Genomic DNA, 26,378 nt, shown 5'->3' with positions numbered 1-26,378 from the left:
AACACTCTGGTGTGTGCTTGGAGTCCTTATGACTCCTCTGGTCCGTTGAGATTCCAGAGAGCAAGTCCCACCTGTGTCACCAAATTCTCTTTCCAAAAATCGTAACCAGGAAAACTCTCCAAATCCGTTGATAGTTTAGAAAGCCGACATTGGTTTATCGCAGCACTAGGTGCATGGGAGATACTTCCTCCTGACATGTACACGTAACCAAGTTACTCGAGGATACACGTTATACGCAGCAGAGTACCTGCACATTGCTAGTACATTACATACGCATTTCCATTCACACACAGGGCTGGTTACGAGTTTCTCGCCTCTAATGCGAACCGGCGTGCACCCTCCGATAGCGCTGCTGGAGTTTGTCACCACCTGCACGTGCTCCCCAGGCCGGGGTTTGCCCTCCCTCAGGGGGGCTCTTTGGGTCGGAGGTCACGATCTCCCACCACCACAGCTGCCTTTGTCCCACTTCCAACCAGCTTTCTGTGGGTTGCAGCGCTCCATCAGCCTGTCTCCTCTTGCAGCCAGACCTCCCTCCCTCCCTCGGAGGCTTCTTTCTGCAGAGCTTCAGATAACGGCACTCTTTTCGCCATCCACTGTCTTTCTCGTCCTTCCCCGGGCTCGCTCCCTTGATGGGAAGTCCCTTCATCTGTCACTTTTAACAGCTTTAGAGGGTCAGATTGCCCCAAACCTTAGGCACAGGTTTGTTTAACTAAATCAGAGTTCAGTAATTAGGGAGTTTAGGCAACAGACTGACCTGTGAATTTTATGTTAATTTTTAATTATATATGTTTTCTTCAGTGGCAGAACTCTATAAGAGTTTTAGGGCTGGACTGGTAAAATACGATTTGAAGGAATGGATGCTCTGGGAGATAATCTTAGTCTCCAGACTCCAGTATTTTGTGGTTTCTAGAACTGTGGGTTTTAGTTGTATTTGGTTTGGCATATTGTAGAGCATTCCTATGCAAATGGCTGGGCAGAGCTGAGTGCTCTGTGTGGATGATCTCAGATCTTAATAGGAGAAAGGTGAATCACGTTGGGTGTGCTCTGTACTAAGTTTACTAGGGGTTTACACTTGCTCCTGGGGAAGTGGACTGAAGGCAGTACCTGCTCTGTTGATAAAAGCAGATATCTTCACCTTTTAGGAGGTCTGTGTGGCTGGGGGACTCCAGCCACTGAGTCAAATGCAGAAGGTTATTGACTGACCTTGTCAGCAGAAGGCATGGTTTCCCACCAGCCTGCTCTAAGTATAAACTTATTTTTCTTTGGCCTTATTCATGTGCTTGCTTATAGGAAGGAAAAAGGGTCTGTAAGGGTAAAACAAATGCAAGTAATTTGTTTCCATCCTGTATGGAAAATGCTGGTGACAATATGCTCCTAGCTCCAAGCCCTTAGCTTAGCAACTGGAGAAGCGTTTTCTTTCAGCAGGGTGTCACAAAAAAAGGTCTTTCTTTCCTTTGTATTTCTCACTTGCACTGTAAAAAAACCTGTCGAAGTTCAGGTTCAGTACTCATCCCATGTAACTGGGACACAAGAGTAAGTTTAAGTGTTTGGGTTTTTTTCCTTCCAGGTTTTTTTTTTAATCTCCTTAAACTAGTAAATTTTCCCTCTTCAGTTTCTTTAGAGCGGGAGCTGTACATCTTCCTGGGGCTGACTTCACACACCAGGGCTTGCTGCCAGCAGGCAGGGCAGTCCAGCAGGTGATAGGAAGCTGTGGGTTGTTTGGACAATGAAAGGACTTTTCAAATGTTTTCTTGATCTGGCAATACTGCCACAGGATGCAAGCAAAGGCTGTCTTGTGTGATGGCATGTTATCAAGATACCGTTCTGCTTTGTGAAATCTAAACTAGCCCTCATGAGCAGCCCAGCACTGTTGGGCATCTCTTTGGCTGTGCTGTTTGCTGTGCAGGATGGTGAATGCCAAGGTGTGGGTTCTGAAGAAGCATTTTGAGGGTTTCCCCAAAACCAGCGACTTTGACCTTGGAAAAGATAGAGCTGTCAAACCTAAAGGATGGAGGTGAGAGGAGTGCCACCTGGGTTTTTTTCCAGAGTTTGTTGATTGATGAGGAACGGCTGTCCGTCTGTAGAACTGTTTGTATGTTTCTCTGGCTTGGATTTTCAAAAATGGGTTAGCACAGCTTGTGACAAGCCATGCACCTTAGGCAGAGAAAGGCGAATGCTTAGGAACATGTGTGCTGATGGGTTTGCTGGGTTTTAAGGCACTTGACTTCCAATAATACCCTTAGAAACAGCGTCTGAGCTCTTCTAACTCAAGCAGCAGCAGCTGCAGCATGCTTTTCACAGTCTCACAGTGCCTAATCACACATGGTGCTCGGTAGCAAAGGCATTAGAATGTGTTTGCAAATAAAGCTTACTGGAGAAAATTGCCGAAGCAATAGGCCCCTGAAACTGACCACCACAAGGAAACAGAATTTGTTTAATTTAGAAAGAGAGATGTGAACCATGACACAGAGGAAACAAGGTAACTGTAGTAGAACCCAAACATGCTTCACTGATGAAAGCTTTTCATATACTTCATCCTTTTCATATACTTCATCCTTTGGAGAAAGCTGGGCAAGATATCAGCCTCTGGGAGTAGGTTTTCATCGGAGTTTTCCATGCTGATAGGGAAGGTATTGAGGATAGTGCCAGGGGAGAGGAGAATGACTGGGGTGGGAGTGAGCCTGCATCTTGGAAGCTTTGGCAATGAAGTCAGTCTTTCATTTTAAGAAGCAACGAGTCAAGACTGCTATCCATATTCAACATCTATTTTTTTTACCCCAGTGCTTGTCTGTTATATTTGACCTGTTGTGACAGCAAGAGAGAATGAATAAAAAGAGAAAGAAATGCACATCCTGTGTTCCTCTCTTTTGAAAAGGGTAGGGAATATGGTAAGTTATTATATGCAAGAGTTGTTGATAAAAGAATGAACCTTGATTTTTGACTTCACATGGGCATTCAATACCATGCTGTCTTGAACCTCACCCCACCACTTGTCCTTTACAAAATCTACTCCAGTTTAGCAGGTGTGCCAAAGAAATTGCATTGAAGTACTAGTTCTGTTTACAACTTAAAGGTTTGAAAGGTGATTTCTTCATATATATACTTTCAAGTGTTTGTGTAGCATGTACACTTCTATAGTGTTCAGATGCACTTAAATATTTCATGCCTGTGGGTATTTAAAAGCATGGAGTCATTTCCTCCTTCCCATTTTAATTCCTACTACAAGAAAAGGCAAAACTTCATATTAGAGCAACACTGTTAAAGGAGATGGCCTTTCTTGTTATGTTACATTGCCTTGATTATGCTTCCTGCTTACTCTGAATAATGGGAAAATATTTATATCTGAATATATTTCTAGCTTGTATTAGCTAGACCACTGCAGCACAGGCAATGGAAAGTATTTTTAGGTGGAGATGAACAGCTGAAACTGCTGTGTGAATGAGAATTTAAATTAAAATTTGTTTAGCGATGTCTTTCACAAGAAGTAGTGGTATTAGAGACAGTAAAGGTGGATTAGGCTACCTAGAAAAGAGCCTAATGCTTTGTTACAGCAGCCACAGTCGTGGTTTTATTTGACCGGTGGCAAGGTTTCTTACCGCCCTCTGCTGGCTGAACCATGGGAAGGCATTTTATATATGGGTCGAAGTAAGTTAGTGATTTGCTTATAGGGGCTGGCCTCTTGAGCCTTCTGGGGAGAGAGGAGACAGGTAAAGAAAAATGGGGTTGAGAAGAAGCTAGCCTCCTAAAGAGACACTACAGAAAGTGTCTTCTGTAACAGCACAGCAATGATCCAGACAAAGCTGATGAACATAGTAGTGGCTTCTGGTAGTTTTTTCCCTAAAGGATGATGGAATGAATATAGGGGTTTTGAGCTGTCAGGAATTCCTGTTGCTTTTGTTGAAAGACTGACTTGTGGAAACTATGCTTTACTGCACTGCTAATGCCCAGGAATTTGCCTTGTCTTTTGTTGCAGAGTTGCTGCTTAAATAGGTGTTTCTCAGTGTTGATACTTACATGAGGTATTTTTCTTCTTTTTAAATTGCTGGCTAAGATACCTCATTTGAACCCCCACTTAAACCTCAAAACAACACGTACTGGGAGCACCCCCTGATGCCAGAGTCCCTGGTGCCTTTGTCTGCTTTTGATAAAACTTGTGTAAATTACACGACTCCCAGTATGGAGCTGTGCCAGATTTAGCCAGGCATTGGGATAACAGGGCTGCAGCCCTAGACTTTTCTTGGACCCTGCTGTTGTTCCTTGTCATGTTTCTTCCACTGGAGTGCGATGGGGTCAAATGAGACTGCAGCCCTGTTGCAGTAGCTGCTTGTATGTGAGGATACATATTCTGAGTAGGAAATTGCTGATATGCCCATATTAATGGGTAGGTGGTAGTTCAAGCACAGGTAGACAGGAAGAAGCCTGGTGGACATTGGTGTCAGAGATAGTTCTTTGAAGTCTCAGCCTTCTTGTAGTGGTGGACCATGCTGGGAAGATTAGTGCTACTGTGACCCTTGTATTTGGTCAAGACAGGGTGCTCAAGTAGCTGGCTAGGGGAAGCATCCAGGTATGTCATTACAATGGCAAGCTCTTTGCAATCTGTTCAAGATCACTATTTATGCTGTCTTTCCAGGTCAGCTACTACTTCATAGTGTATCTGGAACAACATTAAAGTTGCTTACAGTAAACCATCTCTGCCTGTGTTACAGTCAAAGAGACATGAAGGAAGGGGGCATAATGATAGGCACACAGCTTGCCAGATAAGAGCTTCAGTTCTTGTTATCCATACACATGCAGATCTCAAAGGAATGTACTGACATTTGAGACATCTGCAGCCTGCACTGACTATTCTTGGCTTGAGTTTACATACTCATGCAATTCTGTATTCTTATCTGTAATTGGTTAGAATGTGTTTTTCCCTAAGAGCCTCTTTTGCCTTCTTGGAGAGCATTAAGTCCTCTGATACAAACTATATGTTATTTTTGGCAATAATAAGAGAAATTTTTACAAGCAGAGGTATGAAGGTCTGACTATTTTACTTGCCATGTCAGCTTCATATTTTAAAATCTGATGTGCTAGTAATTGCATGCCCTAAACCATGCATGCTGCCTACCCCAGTTGAGAATACCTCATCATCACCTAAGATACAGCTCTAGCCAAACAGTTATCTAACCTTAAATCCATCCTTTCCTGAGGTTGTGGTAATTTAGCTACACAGATGTTTGCCTTTTTCAGCTTGTCCCTGCTGTGCTGCCTCCAGGTTTCTTCCCAGAAACCTCTGTGGCCTTTGACTCTTGTGTTTCCCTGCAGTAACACTGAGAGTTGGGAAAAATGAACAACCAACCAAGTCTTCTGAACAAAGGCCAACTGTTTCCACCATTTCAAAGCTGCTTACCTACCCCTTCCCGATGTAGTTTTCCTGTTGGGCTAAGAGAGTTGAATTTTCATCTGGAATAGAGACACGGCAAGTATGAACTTCTCCCTATTCTTAGATACTGCTTTCCGTCTGGTTTTGTTACCTCAAGAGGTTCCATCTTCAGAATCTTCAACATTTAAATGAGGTGCAGGTGTCTGAGAAGGGAACTGCTTGTTACAACCTAACTGTGACTTCCTTCTTTTCCACCCTTTAATCCCGCATCCCCTTTCCTGCCTTCTAACTCACAGAAACCTAGCCTGAATTCATACCAGACCAGTGTTAGTAAAAAAAAAGTCAGCATCCATGTGGGAGCATTGGATTTGTTGTGGGCAGGGCTGAGTCTAGAATCATCTTGTCAAATATCCCCCTGGTGATGGGAGATTGTGGACATTCTAGAAAAGACATCTGAAGCCTTCAGCATCTGTAGGTATGGGCTAGATGTCCTGACATGAAATACTTCTTTTCCCCTGCACCACAGGGCAACAGGAATAAAGGAGGAAAGAGCCAGTAATACCTTGTCTCTGACAAGGTATTATTATTTTTTTTTTGTTTGTTTCTTCTTTTAAACAAGATTGTAAAGAGCAAGAATCCTGCTTTCACCGTGGGGGCCTTTGTTGTGGCTGGAGGACTCATTTCATCTCTGATGGGAAAGACCTACAACTCCTTCCTTCCAGTTGGCTGGAATCACTCCCCAAATCTCTGACCGTTGGGGTGGTTGGCATGCCAGGGTGAGTTTGGAGATGCAAAGGCAACTATCCCCTGGATTTTGCTGTGCAGGATGTTTCTGCCTACCTGTATGACCTTTCCCCCCTCATCTCATTCCACCAGCGTGTTGTCTGGTCACTCTGATAAAAAAAAGTGTGCTTCTGAATGCCTTTACCCTGTGAAGGGCCTGAAGTTTGGCCCATCCTCTAGATCAGAGATTTGCCTTGGAGATTATGGTGCCTCTTGATGCCACTGTGTAGATACCACTGTATATGCATTTATGCCAAAGTATTCTGTTAAGGGAAGGTTGCTGGCTCAGCAAAAGGCCTTAACCTTTCGATCTGCTCAGGATTACGTTGAAAGACTTTTGCCATATGAGGGACAAGATGTCTGAACTCCTGAACTACAAAACTCTGATTCAGTGTTTAGCTGCATGTTAAACAAACCTGTGCCCAAGGTTTGGGGCAATCTGACCCCCCCCCCCCCTCTACAGCTGTTAAAAGTGACAGATGAAGGGACTTCCCATCAAGGGAGCGAGCCCGGGGAAGGACGAGAAAGACAGTGGATGGCGAAAAGAGTGCCGTTATCTGAAGCTCTGCAGAAAGAAGCCTCCGAGGGAGGGAGGGAGGTCTGGCTGCAAGAGGGGACAGGCTGATGGAGCGCTGCAACCCACAGAAAGCTGGTTGAAAGTGGGACAAAGGCAGCTGTGGTGGTGGGAGATCGTGACCTCCGACCCAAAGAGCCCCCCCAAGGGAGGGCAAACCCCGGCCTGGGGAGCACGTGCAGGTGGTGACAAACTCCAGCAGCGCTATCGGAGGGTGCACGCCGGTTCGCATTAGAGGCGAGAAACTCGTAACCAGCCCTGTGTGTGAATGGAAATGCGTATGTAATGTACTAGCAATGTGCAGGTACTCTGCTGCGTATAACGTGTATCCTCGAGTAACTCGCAGAGCACGCTTGGGGGAAACATTCCCCCGTGCTCCCAGCGCTGTAATAAAGACTGCCTGTCTTCTAAAACTTCAAATCCAGTCTTAGAGGGTTTCTCTCCATGAACAACACTATGGTTTCATTTTCTGGTGACCCAGATGGGACACTGCTATTGAGCATCAGCGGATCTGTGGGATCACAGGAATTCCAGCTGGCACCAGTTGTTAGGGATTCTCAGGGAAGACCTCTGATCCCCGGACCAAAGGCTCCAAAGCAAAGTTCCCTGGTAAGATGTAAGGCATTATTTCTGGGCTGGGATACCTGCCCATAAGGCGAGCTGAAAACCCCGCTGAGCTGGGTTATTGAGGGCTTTCCTGGAAATAATCTGTCTGGTAAAATTTCTGCCTGACATACATAAGTGTATATATATATATATATATTTTTCTGTCTGATATAGCGCACTCTGAATATATTTATATACATGTATATTGTTATAAGATTTTAAGCACAATAAAAGAAAATGGGCACCCGTCAGTCTAAAAGGCGTATTTTACAGAAATCTCCATTGGGATATATTTTGGGACACTGGAAACAAACAGGGGATTGCTCTGGGGGAAATGTTAACTAAAAGCAACCTACTTAAATACTGTAGGCAGTGGTGGCCGTTGTATAAACTGGATGACAAGGAAAAATGGCCGATGAACGGCACTTGGAAGTATAATACAATGTTATAGCTGATGCTGTTTTTAAGGCGAGAAATGAAGTCAGATGAAGTTTCATATATATGCTGATTTGTTTTTCACTTTAAAGAACCACCCTGAATGGCAAAAAGAGCATGGTATAAATTTAGCTCCCAGTGATCCTTTTGTCTTAGCTTTGGAAGAGGATAAGAACAGGTCTTTGGAAAGGTGCTGTTCTGCTTGTTGGATAGGACAGAGATGTTTATATGAACAAGAGGAGGAGGATGATACTGAATCAATGAATGCTCCTGAGAGACATTTTAGACCTAGAGATGATGGGCCTGGCGAAGCAGGGAAACACTAATGGGTAGTGATCAGGAGAGTGGATAAGGGCTGGGGGCAGAAGGTTTTAGCCCAGTAGCAGGTCAAACATGGGCCAAACAGAAGTTACACAGGCTCCCTTGTGCCAGGCCGTGGGAAGTGAAGGACCCATTACAGTCAGGGTCCCATTTTCAATAACAGTCTTGGATAACCAGTAAGCAACCTCTGGAAATTACATGGATGACTCCAAGAAAGTGGCTAGTGTGTTTGAAATGATGGTTAAAACACAGGATCCAGACTGGAAGAGTATAGAAGTGATAATGCAGGTTTTGTTTGGTAGTACTGAGAAGGAGATGACTCATCGAGCAGCTAGAATACATGTGGAAGCTCAGGTTAACTCAGGAACCTTACAAGGAACTGTGGAGCATCATTTGCCTTCTGTTGATCTGAACTGGAACTAGAATATTAACAGACTCAGGCAAATTTTGACTCAATATCAGAAATGGATTTTGTTTGGAATTTGAAATGCTGTGCCTAAGGCAATAAACATGTCTAAATTGCGTGAGGTTAGGCAAGATAGGAAAGAGTCCCCACAGATTTCCTGAATAGAATGAAGGAGGTAACCTGCAAATATACAAATATTGACCCTGAATCAGAAGAGGGACAAAGTCAATTAGTCCCTCTATTTGTGGGGCAGTCCCCAGATGATATTAGAAGAAAATTTAAAAAATGACAAGGAAATGATGCTCGAGATTGGGGAAGGTTGTTGCATGTTGCTTGGATTGCATATAGAAATAGAGACGGTTGAAAGGAAAGAGTAAATACTAGACTGGTGGTGGTATTGGAGGAAAATACTAGGATCAGAGGAAGGGGCCTTGGACAGGGTGGGCCACCAAGAGGCAGTCCCTGGCCTGGGTCTTGGCTAGGTGATAATCAGTGCGCATGGTGCAAAAGGGGTGGACACTGGAAACAGAAGTGTCCTCTTAAGAGTCGGACCCCCGCTGCAACCTTGCTCCCAGTAAGCCAGGAATGAGGGGAACTGGAGGAGTCTCTCCTAGAAGAACCTCTGCTTCTGGGAAATCAAGAAATTGAGGTTTTGGTAGATACTGGGGCTACTTACTCTGTTCTGAACACTTTAGAAGGGGATCTAAGCCATAAGAACATAAACATTGTTGGTGCGCCAGGGACCTGTGAAATAGCCAGTTTTTAAACCTTTAACAATGAAGTTGGGAAAACAGTGGGTTACTCATCAGTTTTTATATTTTCCAGATTCTCCAAAACCATTACTAAGGAGAGATCTACTTGAAAGACTGGAAGCAGAAATCTGATTTAAAAGGGGGGAAATAGAAATTTTAATTCTAGAAACTAAATATCTTGAGGCAGCAGCTTTGTTGTTACAGGATATGTCCCCTGAAAGGAACAAGATAGCCCGGGAGGCTGAAGATGCTGTGATTCCTATTGCATGGGCTGGAGAGGTCCTAGGAAAATACAAAAGGGCAAAAGCAGTAAGGATTGACTTAAAGCCTGGATCATCCCTGGTAAGAATTAAATTATATCCCCTAAAACTAGAAGTTAGGAATGGGTTGGTACTGATAATTCAGAAATTCTTGAAGTACAACTTGTTGGTGGAATGCAAGTTGACGTACAGCAGCCCTATTTTGCCATTCAAAAAGGCCAACAGTAAAGATTACCAATTGGTGCAGGATTTAAGAGCAATAAATCAAATAATTCAAGATATTTACCCTGTAGTAGCAAATCTGTACACATTGTTAACAACCCTTACAGGGGAACAGGGATGGTTTACAGTTTTAGATTTAAAGGCTACCTTTCTCTGTATTGCCCTGGACATCGGAAATCAGGAGCTTTTTGCTTTTGAATGGGATAACCCAGAAAGAAGAAGGAAAATGCAATACACTTGGACAGTTTTACCACAAGGCTTTAAAAATAGCCCAACAATCTTTGGAAATCAATTGGCAAAAGTGTTAGAAATTTGGAGAAAAGAAAACAATCAGGGAACAGTGCTACAATCTGTGGACGATACTCTGATTGCAGCAGAAACTAGGGAACCGAGTCTTTCCCTGACCCTAAACCTTTTAGTTCCTTGGGAATTAGTGGATATCAAGTGTCAAAGGATAAGGCTCAAATTATCCAGGATTCAGTTATGTATTTGGGGTTTGAAATCCTGAAAGGTCAATTGGGATCTGGACAGAAAGAGGCTGTTTGCCACCTCCTGGAGCCTAAAGCTCTCAAGGAGTTACGGGCATTTCTCAGCGTGGGCAGGTGGTGTCGCCTTCAGACAGCAAATTACGGATTGTTCGTGACCCCTCTGCAGGAACTGTTGAAAACTTCCCACAGTGGGTATACTGACTGGACAGAAGAGGATGGAAAAGCTGTTTTCAAGTGGCTGAAGTGAGCTCTGGTGGAGGCCCCCACATTGGGATTACCTGAATTAGCAAAGAGTTTTTGAACTTTTTACCCATGAGGGAAAAGGTATTGCCTGGGGAGTTCTGGCGCGATTTTTAGGGCCTCAGCAGTGAGCTGTAGCTTATTTCTCCAAACAGCTGGATTATGTGATCTCGAGATGGCCTGGATGCCTTAAAGCAGTAACAGCAGCTGTACTAGTGATTCAGGAGGCCCATAAGTTCACCGTGGGGCAGAAGATTACTGTGTATGTACCACATGTGGTAATCACGGTATTAGAACAAAAAGGAGGACATTGGCTGGCCCCTAGCTGAATGTTAAAATATCGAGTGGTATTAGTAGAACAAAATGACATACGTCTTAAAACTACTTCAGTTATTAACCCTGCTGTGTTCCTTTTGGCTGACCACACGGAAGGAACCCCAGAACGTGATTGTTTGCGGACTATTAGAGGAAGCCTACTCCAGCTGACCAGGTCTCAAGGCTGCTCCATTAGAAGAACCAGATTGGGAGCTGTATACTGATGGCAGCAGCTATGTCCAAGAGGGAAAGCAATTACCTGGATATGCTGTAACTACTATTGACAAGGTAACAGAATCACAAGCTTTACCCCCAGAGGTCTCTGCTCTGGAAGCCGAAATGATTGCCCTTACCAGGGCACTGGACCTGAGCGAAGGGAAATGAGCCCACGTACGGACAGATTCATAGTATGCCTTTGGAGTCGTTCATGCACATGAACCTATTTAAGAAAGACAGAGGACTATTATCTGCTCAAGGAACTGTGATCAAACATGCACCTCAGATCCAGGAATTATTAAAGAGCATTCAAAAACCAGTGGCAGTTGCAATTATGCATTGCAAAACACATCAGGCAGGTAAAACTTCTCTGCAATTAGGAAACCAATTGGCAGATATGGCTGCAAAGGCAGCTGCAGAAAAAGGTATCCTAACTCTATTACCTGAAAAGGAAATAGTCCTGCCAGATGCACTGTTAAAATATGATAAAAAGGATAGTAAGTTAGTAACTAAGTTGCAGGCCAAAGAATGGGTAAAGGAATGGGCAGTTACAGCCACAGAACAATTGTTTCACCTATAGTAATGAGAGAGATAGCCCAGGACATGCATAAGAACATACACTGAGGAACTCGAAATTTAGTGAAAAACCTCTGGAAGACAATTATAAATAGAGCCATGGCAGAGATTATCAGATCCATTACAGGGAGGTGTGAAATATGTCTTAGAAACAATCCAAATACTACTAGTAAGCTGATCATTGTGGGGACTAAGGTAGGAAATTCTCCTGGAGACTATTGACAAATAGATTTCACTGAATTACCCAGAAGAGAAGGATATTGATACATTTTGGTTTTACTCAATACCTTCACTGGATGACCTGAAGCTTTCCCTTGTTGAACCAACAAGGCAAGGGAGGTAGCTAAAATCCTGTTAAAAGAAATTATTCACCAGTTTGGTATACCTTTAGGAACGTCATCAGCTAATGGGTCCCATTTTATTGGCTGGAATCATAAAACAGTTGAGTAAAATTTTGTTCATAACCTGGGACTACCCCACTCCATACAGACCACAATCTAGCAGTAAAGTGGAGCGTATGCACTGTACTCTTAAACAACAACGAGGAAAAATTTGTTGGGAAACATCTATGACTTGGGTTCAGGCACTGCCTCTGGCATTATTAAGAATAAGAAACCAGCCTTAAGGGAAGGGTAATTTGAGCCCATAGGAATTGTATAGACAGCCCTATCAGGCTTCACATACACCTTGTGATATTCATATAATGGGGGAATTAACTTTGAAAACTTATTAGTGTCTTTAGGGAATGTTTTGCAGGAACGTCAGAAGTACGTGACAACAAGTAGACCCTTAGAACTCAATACACTGGCTCATCCTTTCCAGCCTGGAGATTAGGTGTATATCAAGTCATGGAATGCGGAACCTCTAACAGAAAAGTGGAAAGGACCACATCAAATGCTTTTAACAACCTGTATAGCAGTCAAGGTTTGGGGCAAAGGACCCTGGATACATTATTTAAGAATTCAACTAGCTCCATCATGGACAGCAGAACAGCTGGCCCCTCTCAAATGAATAAAATAACGAAACAGGATTAATGAATGAAGTTCAATGAGACAACAGAGAATTATATATAAATTGTTAAATCAACAGGTATAGGCATTTGTAGCACAGTATAGTGTTTTCTATTTCAGTAGTTACTAACAAGTTTTGTTCATCCTGCTGTTGATCAGAATAAGCCTAAGTGAAATACAGGAAAATTTGGTTAGGAAACTGGTGCAAGGGTTCGGAAGAATGAGAAATCTGACTAGCATCACTGCTTGCGTTCCTGTACCTCAGGCTGTGGGAGACCCAGTACCTTGCAGTGTTCAATTTTGAATGGGTAGATAATGTCACCGACAAGGCCTGCAAAGCTGCGGTATCTTATTTTCTTGACAGAAGGGGCCAGTGTCAACAGCAAGGAAGCAAAGTCCTTCAAGATCCATTGATCAAAGGAAATAAAACTCTGTTTTCACCAGGAACTGGTGAGTCTCTGCTCAGTTCACAACCCCTAGATTTAGGAATCGCTTCAGGAAGCACTGATATAGTGCAACTTAAAATTCTGTATAGAAAAGACTACAAAGGAAGTAAAATCAGCCTGCCAGGATGTGAAAACTTAGAGGTCCTCAAAACATGGTCTAAACAAACTGAAGGGCAATAAAGTGCATCCCGTATGTTCAATGGTGTTTTAAACCATGTATAGTGTGACCCTGCCGGAATGGAACTGCACTAAGGTTATTAATAAAGCAAAACCATGATATTTCAAGAGGGATTCTGCGTAATGAATACCTGTAAGCAAAATCAAAATCAACAAAAATCTTGTTCCCTAGCACTCTCTGCTCCAAGACTTTTAGTATGGGCAAGTGGAGATGGATATTGGACAATTAGACCAGAGCTTACAAAAATAACTCGACCAGTAACCTTAGGTTTACTGACCTTGTGCCCCACACGGAGAGAGAAATCAGTCAAATCTAAATATTGAGGAAAAATTAAAAGAGCTCAAAATGCAGAAGAGCCATAGCATGGACCCTCCACTTTGGTACTAGTGATCTGGGGACTTGAGAACTTGATTTTACCGAGCTTGATGGCACTGGAGAATAGATACTTGCTAGAAAGTTTAACACGGCAAGTTGAAACACTAACTAAAGCAACAGGAAGAGCATTCAAACTGATAGATAAACAAGTACAAGCAAATACCAAAAATACTTTAGAGAATCAGATAGTGTTAAATTTATTACTAGCCAAAGAACATGGAGTATGTGAGTACTTAAAAGTAGACACTGAACACTGCTGTTCACATATCCCACATGACACTGAGGGTCTCCAGAAACATCTTGAGGAGATGCAAAGTTTTGCAAAGGCCAGATGAGAATTATAGGCAACAGCAGAAGGAATCTGGCTTGATGAGCTGCTTCAAGAATTAGGTGGGTGATTAATAAGAAGATGGCTAGCTAATCTCTTGCAAACTGTAATTGTTATAACAATCATTGTAGTATTGTTCATAGCATGTAGCTATATAAAATGGAACCTCCCTGGAAAACTATGTTGTAACATGACGTAATATTACAGTTATCTGATCTAAGTGAGGCTTTTGATTTTGAAAAAATTCAAAGCCTCAAGAAAAAAGGTGGTGGTGGCGGTGGGGAGCTGAATGATGCCACTGTGTAGATACCACTGTATATGCATTTATGCCAAAGTATTCTGTTAAGGGAAGGTTGCTGGCTCAGCAAAAGGCCTTAACCTTTCGATCTGCTCAGGATTACGTTGAAAGACTTTTGCCATATGAGGGACAAGATGTCTGAACTCCTGAATTACAAAACTCTGATTCAGTGTTTAGCTGCATGTTAAACAAACCTGTGCCCAAGGTTTGGGGCAATCTGACACCCCCCCCCCCTCTACAGCTGTTAAAAGTGACAGATGAAGGGACTTCCCATCAAGGGAGCGAGCCCGGGGAAGGACGAGAAAGACAGTGGATGGCGAAAAGAGTGCCGTTATCTGAAGCTCTGCAGAAAGAAGCCTCCGAGGGAGGGAGGGAGGTCTGGCTGCAAGAGGGGACAGGCTGATGGAGCGCTGCAGCCCACAGAAAGCTGGTTGAAAGTGGGACAAAGGCAGCTGTGGTGGTGGGAGATCGTGACCTCCGACCCAAAGAGCCCCCCCGAGGGAGGGCAAACCCCGGCCTGGGGAGCACGTGCAGGTGGTGACAAACTCCAGCAGCGCTATCGGAGGGTGCACGCCGGTTCGCATTAGAGGCGAGAAACTCGTAACCAGCCCTGTGTGTGAATGGAAATGCGTATGTAATGTACTAGCAATGTGCAGGTACTCTGCTGCGTATAACGTGTATCCTCGAGTAACTCGCAGAGCACGCTTGGGGGAAACATTCCCCCGTGCTCCCAGCGCTGTAATAAAGACTGCCTGTCTTCTAAAACTTCAAATCCAGTCTTAGAGGGTTTCTCTCCATGACCGACTTTATGTTATCATTCTGCTTCAGAAGTTGTAATAAGATAGGAAGAGAATCCAGGAGGGGCTGGAAAGAATCCAGTTTAATCTGAATTAACCTCAGTAGAAAGACTCAGACTTCACTGGCACCTGGAGTAGTCTGCTTTTCCTGATTGGGCTCTTCTGCTGTCACCATATTTCCAGAATTGCCCCCCAAATGGCAAAAGACAGCTGTCGTATTGTGACAAAAATAGAGGTCCTTTAAATTGCACTGCAGCAGACAGAGCTGCAGTGCTTCAGAATTCCTGCTTGCTGCTGCAGTGTCTGTCATCTTCTTATGTTTCTTCTCTCTTTCTCTGTAGGTTGTATTAGGAGATCTGGACTTGGTCAGTCTTGTTGACATGGAAGACTTTCAAAATGATTGCAGTATTGCGTGTGATGTAGAACTTCTCAAATTTCATGCATCTTTTCCCAGACAGCTGCTAAATGGATTCAGTTCACCCTTTCAGTTTGGACCACGTGGGAAGCTCTAAGCTTGAATTTAGAAGTTAGAAGAAAAGTTTGTTTGGATTCTGTTCCAGTTGATCAAATTGCTTCAGGAAGCTTGCAGAGCCTGATGTCATTCAGTACTTATGCCATCAGTGAAACATGCCTGAGCTGAGCTTCAGTGGTTCCTAAAACCGATTACCGTTCATCCAGTCTCCAGGAGCAGCGTGTCCATCAGTTCAGCAAGGTTTTGCCACCATTTTTTCTGCCAGCTTTGATTTGTGATGAGTATCATTTAATCTTTGCCTCAATCTGATAGATGCCAGCTGGCTACTGACCTCTGTCTAGCTTGCATTTACTCTCTTTTCCAGTGTGTAACTGACTTGCCACCTTAGAGTTCTATGTGTTTCTCTTCCAGCTAGAAAACTGTTTTCACCTAAAGCAGACTTCTGCCATAACATACTGTTTCCCAGTAGTGTATCTGGGTTTTTTTCTGGGATGACTGTAAAAAAGCCAGATTAAGAAGTTTGGGTTATTTTTTTTATTTTATAAAGAATCAGAAAAACTGAATCTTGTTCTGGTTGTGACGATATTTTAATTCAGTGTGGTCAAGTTGCATCTCTGTGTCTGGTATCTTTTATTCCTCACTTTTATTCCTTTCTTCGCAGCATGTTTTGGTCTGCTGGAGGTCTGCAAGATGAAGCCAGGAGAGACGGTGCTGGTTAATGCTGCAGCTGGCGCTGTGGGCCCTGTGGTGGGGCAGATTGCTAAAACTGGGGTGAGTGGCTTGAATTGCTCATACTTGCTCCTCAGAAGGCTCGCCTGGGAGACAGGGGAACAAGGTCATGGGTGATCAGAAGGGTAAGCATCCTGAAGGCATGCCTTACTGTAAGGTCTTGAGATGGGACAAGCTGCTGATGTCATAGCAAAGCTAGTTAAAATGTTTCCTAGAGCTCAGAAACTTGTGTGGCGAGTACTCTAAGGGTGCAGCACTCTCCAAGTGTCAGCCTGTGTTGTGAGGGGTTATTTGGAAATGTTTTTCCTCTTTCCTTGCAGGGTTGCAAAGTGGTTGGCTGTGCTAGCTCAGATGACAAGGTTGCTTATCTGAAAAGAATAAGCCTTTAATTACAAGACTGTTACATCTCTGGATGAAGCACTGCATAAAGATTCTGATGGCTCTGACTGTTCCCTTGACAATGTGAGTTCAGAGAGAGGGTCCTGCCCTGAGTAGACCATCATTTTCCTTAAGCTATAGCAGGAACTCAGTACTGTATATATCTAATTGAAGACTACACCAGGAACTTATTATGGAGTACCATCTAGCTGAGAAATGGCCTCCACAAGTGTGCTGCTCTCCTGTTCACTTCCCACACTTACTTCTGCAGCTGACTTGGGCAGTAGCAGAACAAAGGTGCAAAGGCAAAGCTGGACTGTTGGCCTTGTTTGTGAATGGAGAGAGAGAAGCTCACCTTCACTCTCTGGAAAGTATGACACATACTGTCATGAGTCCCTGGTCTGTCATAATCCTTTGACCATGGAGGTGAGGGTCACAGTGAACATTTACCTGATGCTGAACAGAGAGAGCTCCAGTCCACTCCTGGCCCCACCTTGGACCACAGGCAGTTCTCTGCTGTTGCTGGAAGGGGCTGAGTGTGGACAGCCCCACCTTACCTGATCTAGGTGGCTACACCAGTACCTGTAAACACAACAGTTGCGAGGCACACTTGTAAAATCGGAGGAGTGGCTTCTGAGCTCTCCTAAGTACGGCTGGGGTTTATGGGGACTGTGGGCTGTTCTCAACAGGCTGTTTGAATGTGATCATCCTGTTTTGGAGGCTAAGAGAGTTTAACAGTATGGATGCAGTCACACAGTGTCAGTTCACCCTCAAGCCAGTACACAAGTGCTGGCTTTTTGAATTTTCTAGTACAACTAATGTATGCATTATACCTGACAATATAGCGCAGGGGTATTAGCTGAGACACTGGCCTAAAATTCTCTGGTTAGCTACTTGGTTTAAAGGGCATCCATCATCACCCCTTTAATAGGTCTTTCAACAACCCATGGGCAATGGCGCTGTAGTTCTGTGTGGATTGCAAGACACTTGCCTTGTCCTGACAATCAATGTGAGCACAAGGTGCCAGGGCAAAGCGCTTGCCCCTGCAGCAGGAACTCCTGGTTGCTTTGCCTTACCCTTCCAAAATTCATGTCCTGTGCTGCTAAGGTCTTAAATAGGTTTTATGATCACATCCATTCCCTTCCTTCTCACTTCCAATTTTTGTGCAGAGCCCTCCACAGCAGTAAATTTTCTCACAGCTTTTCTCTATTAAAAGCTTCTGAGCACAAGCGTATCTCTATTTGGAAGAAGAGAATCATTAAGTAAAAACTTGACATCAGCATGGTGTGAAGAGGTAAAAGTGCAGAACGCTGTGGGGGAAAAGCAGAGGTGGTGGGTGCTTCTTAGGAGAAGGGAACTAAGGGCAAGTCCTGCCCGATGCTTCCAATCCAAGCTTTGTGAAGAAGCAGATTTGGAATTCAGACTGATTCCCTGTGTCCATAACTAATTTTTAGAACAGTGAGATCTAGCCCTCACAGGTGTTGACTAAGTGTAAGTGTTTCTGCAACCACCAAGTCTTTGGAGTAGTGGAACTCACCTCTTCACCTCTTGATTGAACCTGTTGGTGCAACAATGCAAGGTTGGCAGGTTCTGGCAGTCAATGCCACACTTTATTGTCTGTAACACTGCATATGCTCTTGTTCTTGTAGGTGGGTGGAGAATTTGCCAGTACTGCTATCAACCAGAGGAAGAAATGGAAGGATTGCAGTCTGTGGAGCCATCTCTCAGTACTCTGACGCTGTGCCTGCTTTCCTGTGACTAAATTTATTTCCTGTTCAGTGATGGCAGAAAGAAAGACGTAATAGGTGTCTCTTGACATTTTATTGGTTGTTTCCATATGCCGTTTGAATATATGTACGTGTGTACATTTGGGTGACTAACCGCTGCCGCTGCTCTGGGACAGTGGGAGTGTGGCCACACTCCCTGTGTGTGCATGCACTCATCCTCCGTTGTGCACACTCATATCAGATGGAGAACATCAGCTGATTAGAAATGAAGGAGACTGAACTACTGAAAACAGCACTCCCCAGGGCTCTAAGCAGATACAGATCAGTAGAAGACAGGTGTGTGGCATGATGCCATTTACGCAGTATGTACTTTCAGATGAGAGGATGGATTTCCCTTGGGTTTTTAGATGAGGCATCTTAGGCTTTGGGGTTTTTTCCCCTAAGATTTCAGCTACTGGTGGAACTGCTGGGAAGTGTGGCTGAGATGAATTATTGACTTTCAATAACACCAAGTTTTCCGGATTTGCCTTCTAGAAGGAATGGGAGGTCTGAATTCTCTTTGACAACTGACTGGCTTTGGACTCCCACATTAGTTTGAAAATGGGACAGGCTTTTGAGAGTGGAGAGTCTATCACACATTTTTATGATTGAGGGAGCTGTTTTTTAATGTGTATAACTTTTTTTTGAGATTTAGGAAGAGCACGAGAACTTGGCAGGCTATCAAACAAGCTGTCAAAATAGGATTTCCAGGATTCAGCTAAAGCCCCTCAGGTGAAGCTCAGGCCACTTCTAAATGAAACTATTTTCAGAATTGTTGGGTGTTTGGTCCCACAGCCTTATGGATCAGGCCTTTGTTTCCCTGGGTGGCTGTCTGTCCATGAATCCTTGGGTTTTTGCTCTGGAAATTCTGTTTGGAAAAAACAGCAGTTGCTTCTGGCTGGAACAGTGATTCAGCAGTCTTTACTGGCTAAAATATCACTTTATACATTGGGTCTTATTTTAAATGAAACTGATATTACAGATGGTGTGATGGTTCCTTTCTCTTGCAGGGCCTTCCATGCAGGTTCCAGTGATCTTCAAAGACCTTTGAATGGAAGGGTTTATTGTGACCCACTGGAATAACTGCTGGGAGGAAAGTCTGAAAGCGCTGCTAAAATGGGTTGTGGAGATAAGGGAGGAAGGGGTAGTTTTATGTAAGGTGTACTCACATCACAGCTTGCCTCTTTGCAAGCGTTCTCTTGTCCTAACTGTTGAGGTGAGGTCCCAGTGTGATACTTTGCTTCCACCTGATTGAATTTTTGAGCCTTTTGGGGTCACTCAAACCATAGTGAACATGCCTGATCCCTTCTGCTTTGTTTGTACTTTGCCTCGTGGACTTAGATATATTCCTGAAGACATGTAGGCTTTGAAAAAAGATGCTTCCAGAGTAATTCAAAACACTTCTCTGGCAATGAAGAGTCATATTTAGAGCAGTGCCTCTATTTCTCATTCAGAAGTCTCCTTCTATTTGTGGTATGAGCAAGGATTTCCATTGTAGTGGTGTGCTGAAATTACTGACAAGAATGGATGTTTTTATGGAATTGAGAGCTGGGCTTTAAAGGGACTTAATGGGGAATTTCTGAAATTTTATTTTTCTAAATGGATGCTGAGTTTAACACTTGATTCATGGCTGTGAAAAGCTTGTGGGTGTGAACACTAAAGGCTAAGAGGCTCTAGCTTTTACAAACATGGGGATTTGGGATGGCTCAGCTTGTGACCATTTGGGTTTGCAGTTCCATACTTCCCTACAGGTAGAGACAGGTCTGGCTTTGTGGCAATAATCCCCTACCTATCCATTCTTCGGGGACCAAGTAGCAGTGTATCTGTCTCGGTGTGTTTTTATAGCAGTGACTTTTGCTCCTTGTTATGACTCCAAGTAGAAAGCTGTGCAACAAAAGCTGATCCTCACAACAGCCTACCTAGTTTTAGTTACCCTGGTGCATGCCAGCTTGCATGTTTCAGATGAAACGTACAAGCTGGAGAAAATCTGGTTGCAATTTAGTCCCCAGAAGATGGTAAAAACTAGGCATCTGGGGAATGAAAACTCAGCAATTTCCTGTCTTACTTTTGACAGGGCAAAGTGAAAGTGCCATGAACAAGTTACTGAAGGATCTGAGAATGTGCCAATGGCTTTCATTGGAATGTTAAAGGGAGAAAGTCTTGGAAAAGCCATTGTAAATGTCTGAAGATTACATGTTCCTGGGAGACTGGCGGAGAATACGATTCTGTTAAGTGTTTTTAACTCACCGATTGAAAGGTATTTTTCAGTCTTTTTGCTGGATGTTTGGTGATATAACTTCTGTTAATAATTGGGCTAGTAGGGGTTAAGTATATGCCCGTTGCTTTGCTCTTGAAGAACTTAAAAGCTGCTACTCAAAGCTACACAAAAAAGTGCCTTAAATCTGCTGAACTTCATCAGAACTGTAACAAATTTAATAGTAGCTTGAACCTTTCCACAAGTTGGCTTGTAGAAAGGAAAAAAATTCTAAAGGCTTTGCCAGCAGATGGCACATCTCATGACTCATGTTTAACCACTGGTTTGGCCCAGAACCTGGCCCAGAGGGACTTTTAACTAATATTGAGGAGCAAAGAACAGGCTACCACCACCTGGGGGGTCCCCAGCTTCCTCCCCCCCCCCCCCCCCCTTTCATCAGGAAATGCACATATCTCAGTTATTCTGAGATTATGGGAAGAAAGAATAACTCTGTTAATGGATGCTTTCCTTGTGTTATAGTCCTGTTTGTGGAATGTCCTCCACTACCTTGTGGTTAACACAGAGTGGCTAAAATATTACAAGCACTTACTTATCCCAGCAGGTCTCCCAGTACAGGTGATATAGATAGGCTGCTTATTTCCTTGAGTAATTTGGCCACTGGTGTCCAACTCTGGAGTTGATTTTGCCATCCTGTTCACCCTGGCTTTCCTGGAAGGTGAGATCAATATGCTTGCCCTAGCCATGCTAAATTGGTGACCAGGACCCACACGGCACCAAGCGAAGGAGACAAACAGATTAGCAACAATAAATACCTTAGATTTTTTGAAAAAGCCAGAACAAGCACCTGTTACCAGGGGATATAGACAGGCATTGAAGGTGATCCATCTTCAACGACTGTGGCGGACTTCTTGGTAGTTTTTAGGTCTCATTATCAATCTGTGAAGAGGGATCCCAAGTGGCCTTAATGAGTTGCAGAGAGATGTCAGTCAGAATAATCCCGGCTCGGCCTGCTTTCTCATAAAATACTGACCTGTAAGCTCCCCTCACTGTGTATAGATTTCATACTTCATGAATTGTAGCTGATTTTGCAAGGCTGTTTTATGCTCACAATATAACTTTTTTGTAAAACCAAACTCCACCCTGAACCTCTCAGCTTCACTGGGGAAGGTAGCTATTTCCTCCCGAAAATCCAAGTTCTTTGTTACACACTGGAAACACTGGAAGCATGTGAGTAATGACAGTAATATCCCTTATTGTCTGCCACTGTCTAGAGGTCTTGCAGTAGTTTCTCACTGTGAGCCTGGTTGTTCTCTAAGTTCTAAAGCCTATGGAGAGACAGCTGAATTTTTCCACAGTGTTGATGAAAACAAAAAGGGAGTATTAAAAACATAGTTTGTTTTCTTTTTTCCTTGACAGTCATGGGAGTGAGTGTTGGTAGCACAAGGAAGGATGAAGTTCACAAAAACCCTCTGTATTTTTCCCCTCTAGAGAAGCAGCTAACTCTACGAGTACAGTCGGTGTAATGAAGTTGAACAAGGTGCCAACGCCCAGCAAAAGCAAGCAAAGGCGCAGCGATGTATTGCTGGGACAGGCCCTTTTTGCCAATACATGATCATGTGTGCTTTTAGGCAGAGCACTGGTGGTGCTGTGGAGGTGAAGCTAATCCTCCAGCCAGTTGCACAAGGCCTGTGAGTGGCAAATACTGGCTGCCGACACCCTTCCTCTAACATTATCACTCTGCAGCTGAGCCTAAAGGTTTTCCGGGAAAGAGTGAGCTCTTGGTGGCCCCAGTGGCTGTCAGGTGTGCAAGATGTTGCCTGGGGCTAGGTCCCCAGCACTGCATCGGTCCTCCATTGCATGCATCTGCAAAGGTGAAAAGGCTCTGCCTAGGCTGCAGGGCCTGCAGCTGGGGCTGTGCCGATAGCCACCTCTGGTCTTTTTGTGCTGCTTTTCCTCAGTCCACGTGGCTGTATCTGTTCCACTACCTAAGTACGTTACACTTACTTAGGAAGTAGGCTTGACAGTGGGATTTCTGAGACTGTTTAGGGTCCCAATTCATTGAGGATGTAATGTATGAGAGCAAGAGGAAGAGTTTATTTCATAATCTTAAACGTAAACAGCTGCAGGCTTCATCATCTGTTGACTAAATAGCTCTTTATTTATACGTATCATTACTTCTAGAGTAGTGGTTTAACCACTTGATGCCTTATGCTTGCTTGTGCAAAATGAAACAGGCTCTAGGTTAGAGGTGTTCCAGTAATAAATATTGCAATTTTTGTCTCCTGTTCTGGGGCTGGTGGAATTAACCTGCCTGAGCTCAGGACACAGTGGGGAACAGCCTTGAGGAGCTCTCCATGGCCTGCCACACCAAGGGTGGCCTCAGGGAGCCCTGGAAATCGCTGCAAAGAGCTGTGGGTTGCTGATACCAAGGAGCTATTCCTGGAGTGCATTGATGTCTGCTGAGCTTCTCTCATGGTCATCCAGGACAGGTGTCCACAGGATGGGTCAAGACAACATGGCCCAGCCACAGCATCCATTCTCATTTGACCCATTCCCCAGCTGAATCAAACCCAACTTTAAACCCCCCCCAGCATCAGAGGTGTACCTGTGATGCAGCCTGTATCGAAGCAAGCAAAACATACCTCAGATCCTTTGCCCTCACCTTATTCCCATGTCCCCTGACTGCAGCTGTTAATCGCTCACACCCCAGCCCCCCCCAGCATCAGCTCCAAATACATCCCTCCCTCACAGCTTAGCTTGCTGCTGGCTATTACCTGCAGCATGGGGAGACTCCTCCTGCCCATATCCTCAGCTCCTCATCACTATCTGATCACGGGCTCTGCTTCCTGGTTAGCTGAAAGCCTCTGGGGCCATCGGGCTAGGTGGTGCTAAAACTAACCACTGCATTTCCCTTATCGGCAGGCCTCACAGTTCCGAGGACTGTTCGTGGTGCCAGCCATTGCTCTTCCCCCAGGCTCCTCTCCCAGAGGAACTAAAAACAGATGTGAAGTGAAAAACCAGACTTGATTGCTTCCCCGAGGAAATGCCATCAACTGACTCAGGTGGAAGGGAGATGAACTTGGTCTAAAACTCTTCCTCTGTGGATACAGTTGGACCCAATATCTGGCTTCTCCACTCCACTACAGTCTGTTCACACCTCTGCCACATCCACCCCACCCTCGATGCTCAAGTTCCAGGAGGCCAGGCAGATGGTGCCACATGGATAGCAGGAACCCACCCCCCATGCATTCTCCTCTAGCCCATTACCTAGAGGTACTACCATGACACCAGTGCTGTTAGAGGGAAAAGCACAAGGCATCCCCACAGCCAGTGTGTGTCTAAGTGTATGTATAAACGTAGACAGTCACCGCCACCTTCTGGAGACCTGCATCTGTCACAAATTTGTCTTTACCAGCTGCAGCTAGAGCTAAGGCTTCACATAGCCCCCATGCATTCTTCACCACTTCTTATCTACCAACTTGGACCATCTTTCCCTTTCCAGAAGAAAAACCACATTTCACATGGATGCACTTCCTCAACATCTCCAGAAGAGTTTTTTCCCCCGCAAGTTCCTCTAACTCATCCAGTTGATCCTTACCAGATCTGGAGGCACCTGGCTGGGTGCACTTCTCGTCTGTGTGAAACCTCCATTGAAAATAAGGATGCCACAGTATGGTTCAACCTCAGCACAGCTAAACCGAGTACCGTGCCCACTGCCTCTCCAGAGCTCCTTATAAGACTCTTCTTCCTGCCTTAGCTTTGTGCTTGGTCTTCTGACTGCAGAAGACCCACAGCTGTAGCAGTCTGTATACAAGTTATTGCTTCAGATGAAGAGCAGAGACTCCGTGCCATGGCTAGGCTACTGCTAAGTCTGGTGCCCTCACAGTCCTGCACTGCCTCTTGTCAGTGTATCAGGTTTACATGGGAAGGTTTGGTGTGGGGTGGTGCTGGGGGTCAGATTCCATGAGAAACTACTACCACATCAGACTGAGCCAGTGACAGCCAGCTCCAAGAGACACCAGCTGCTGGCCAAAGCTGAACCCTCTGTGATAATATATTTGAGAAAGGGTCCAAAAAAAAGAAAAAAGTAAACAGAAGCAGCAGGGGGACAGGAAGGAGTATGAGAGCAACAGCCCTGCAGACACCCAGGTCAGTGCACAAAGGGAGGTGCTCCAGGCACCAGAGCAGATATCCACCTGCAGCCCATGGAGGACCCCACATCAAAGCAGGTGGATGTGTCCAAAGGAAGCTACAGCCCATGGACAGCCCAGAGGATCCAGCTCCTGGCAGGACCTATGGACCCATGGGGCACCCACACTGGAACAGCCCATTCCCAAAGGGCCATACCCCACACTGGAGCAAGGGAAGAGTGTCAGGAGGGATGAGCAGCAGAGACAACATGTTATGAATGCACTGCAACCCCCATCCCCCCTTGCTGCTAATGTGTGGAGAAGTAGAAGAGCCAGGAATGTAACTAAGCCTGGGAAGAAGGGAGACACAGGGGAAGGTGTTTATAGATTTGTTATTTCTTATTATCCTACTCTGTTTAATTGCAATACATTAATTTCCCCAAGTTGAGTCTCTTTTGCCTGCAACTGTAATTGCTGTGCGATCTCCCCATCTTTATTTAGCCACAAGCTTTTCTGTAATTTTCTCCCCGTCCTGCTGAGGAGGGTAAGTGTGAAGAGGGGCTTGGTGGGCACCTGGCAGCTAGCCAAAGTCAACACATCAGTCAACCTCTCCCACCCCTCAGCAGAGGTAAGGGGTCAGCACTACAGAGTTAGTTTAGCAAGGATTTCACCAGCTTATTCCTCAAGCCTGTTCCTTGAGTGGCTTGAAGCTGCTTGTCAAAGCATAGCACAGAGCTGCTATGCCACCATTTGTTGGCACTGGTAAAACAACAGTTGTTTCATGGCCTTACTAGATCCAGCTAGTTTTGATGAATGAAGAGTAAAAATTTAAATGTTACAGTTATAAATACTCTAAATTGGAATCATTCAAGGGGAGAATCCAAGTCTAACTTCATTCAGGTTAAGGAAAGAATGGAAAACAGATGGTTAATGGGAATTGAAGTTAGGCTGACTGCTACAAGAGAATACATCGAAGAGATATACAGGTGGCTATGAGAATCCTTGCCCAAGTGCAGGACAGCAGTTTCAGAACATGTAGATGGAGTTAAGGAGTGTCACTGTTTCACTGCAATCTAATCACACACAGCTCCCTCATCCACTCACTGTGACTCCTTGGCCCTCCCCTTCATGATCATTAGTCCTCTCTCATTAAGCCTAGTTATTCTAACCATGTGTTCCAACTGCTGTACTCAAGGAAGTACTTCTCTTCCAGTTGGCCAGCCCACTATAAGAAAGCAAGCTATGTTACAGGCCTGCAGACAGAAGTATCTTGCTCTGCTGGTTTGACAGCAAAAGACAGATCCCAACCATTTCACAGCCAAATGAGACTGCAGTCATTACCTGAGGGGGGAACTTCTTCCTGAAGCCCTTACTCCCAAAGAAACCTTTGTATGTTATTTCTTCTCTGCTATGTACATCAAGTTGTTTCCAAACAATTATGTCCGTTGGTCATCTACCACCTCCCTCTTGCAGGCATCCTTCCAGGTTACTGGGTCAAAGCAGTCGTTTCTGTTCATGCAAGCAGCAGAGTTCAGCAAGAGTGACTCTGCTGCACTACTGTCTGGCATACTGCAATACTGATCTCAGTCCTTCACAGGAAAAACAAGCAAGCAAAAAAACCCAAAAAGCACACACACAGAGCCCTCCAGGGTTTTCCTTAATAACCTGGGCCACATGGCAGGGCATATAGCCCAAAT

At 44.5% G+C, this 26,378-nt stretch overlaps 1 protein-coding gene across 1 annotated transcript; it reads left to right on the top strand.

The window, feature by feature from the left end:
• Positions 1-1,363: 1,363 nt before the first annotated feature.
• On the top strand, positions 1,364-20,522 carry PTGR1 (prostaglandin reductase 1). Its single transcript, XM_055699434.1, is given in 14 exon segments — positions 1,364-1,976; positions 1,978-2,014; positions 3,974-4,019; positions 4,698-4,757; positions 5,984-6,027; positions 6,030-6,145; positions 8,875-8,878; positions 16,125-16,234; positions 16,513-16,571; positions 16,573-16,654; positions 18,220-18,263; positions 18,265-18,320; positions 19,344-19,483; positions 20,418-20,522. Coding segments are annotated over 14 exon segments (972 nt in total). The 5' UTR covers positions 1,364-1,907.
• Positions 20,523-26,378: the final 5,856 nt, after the last annotated feature.

Source organism: Falco cherrug, chromosome Z (genome assembly GCF_023634085.1).
Source record: "Falco cherrug isolate bFalChe1 chromosome Z, bFalChe1.pri, whole genome shotgun sequence".
NCBI classification, from domain to species: Eukaryota; Metazoa; Chordata; class Aves; order Falconiformes; family Falconidae; genus Falco; species Falco cherrug.
Note: the sequence above shows the minus strand (reverse complement) of the source record. Positions and strands in the feature narration are given on the sequence as shown.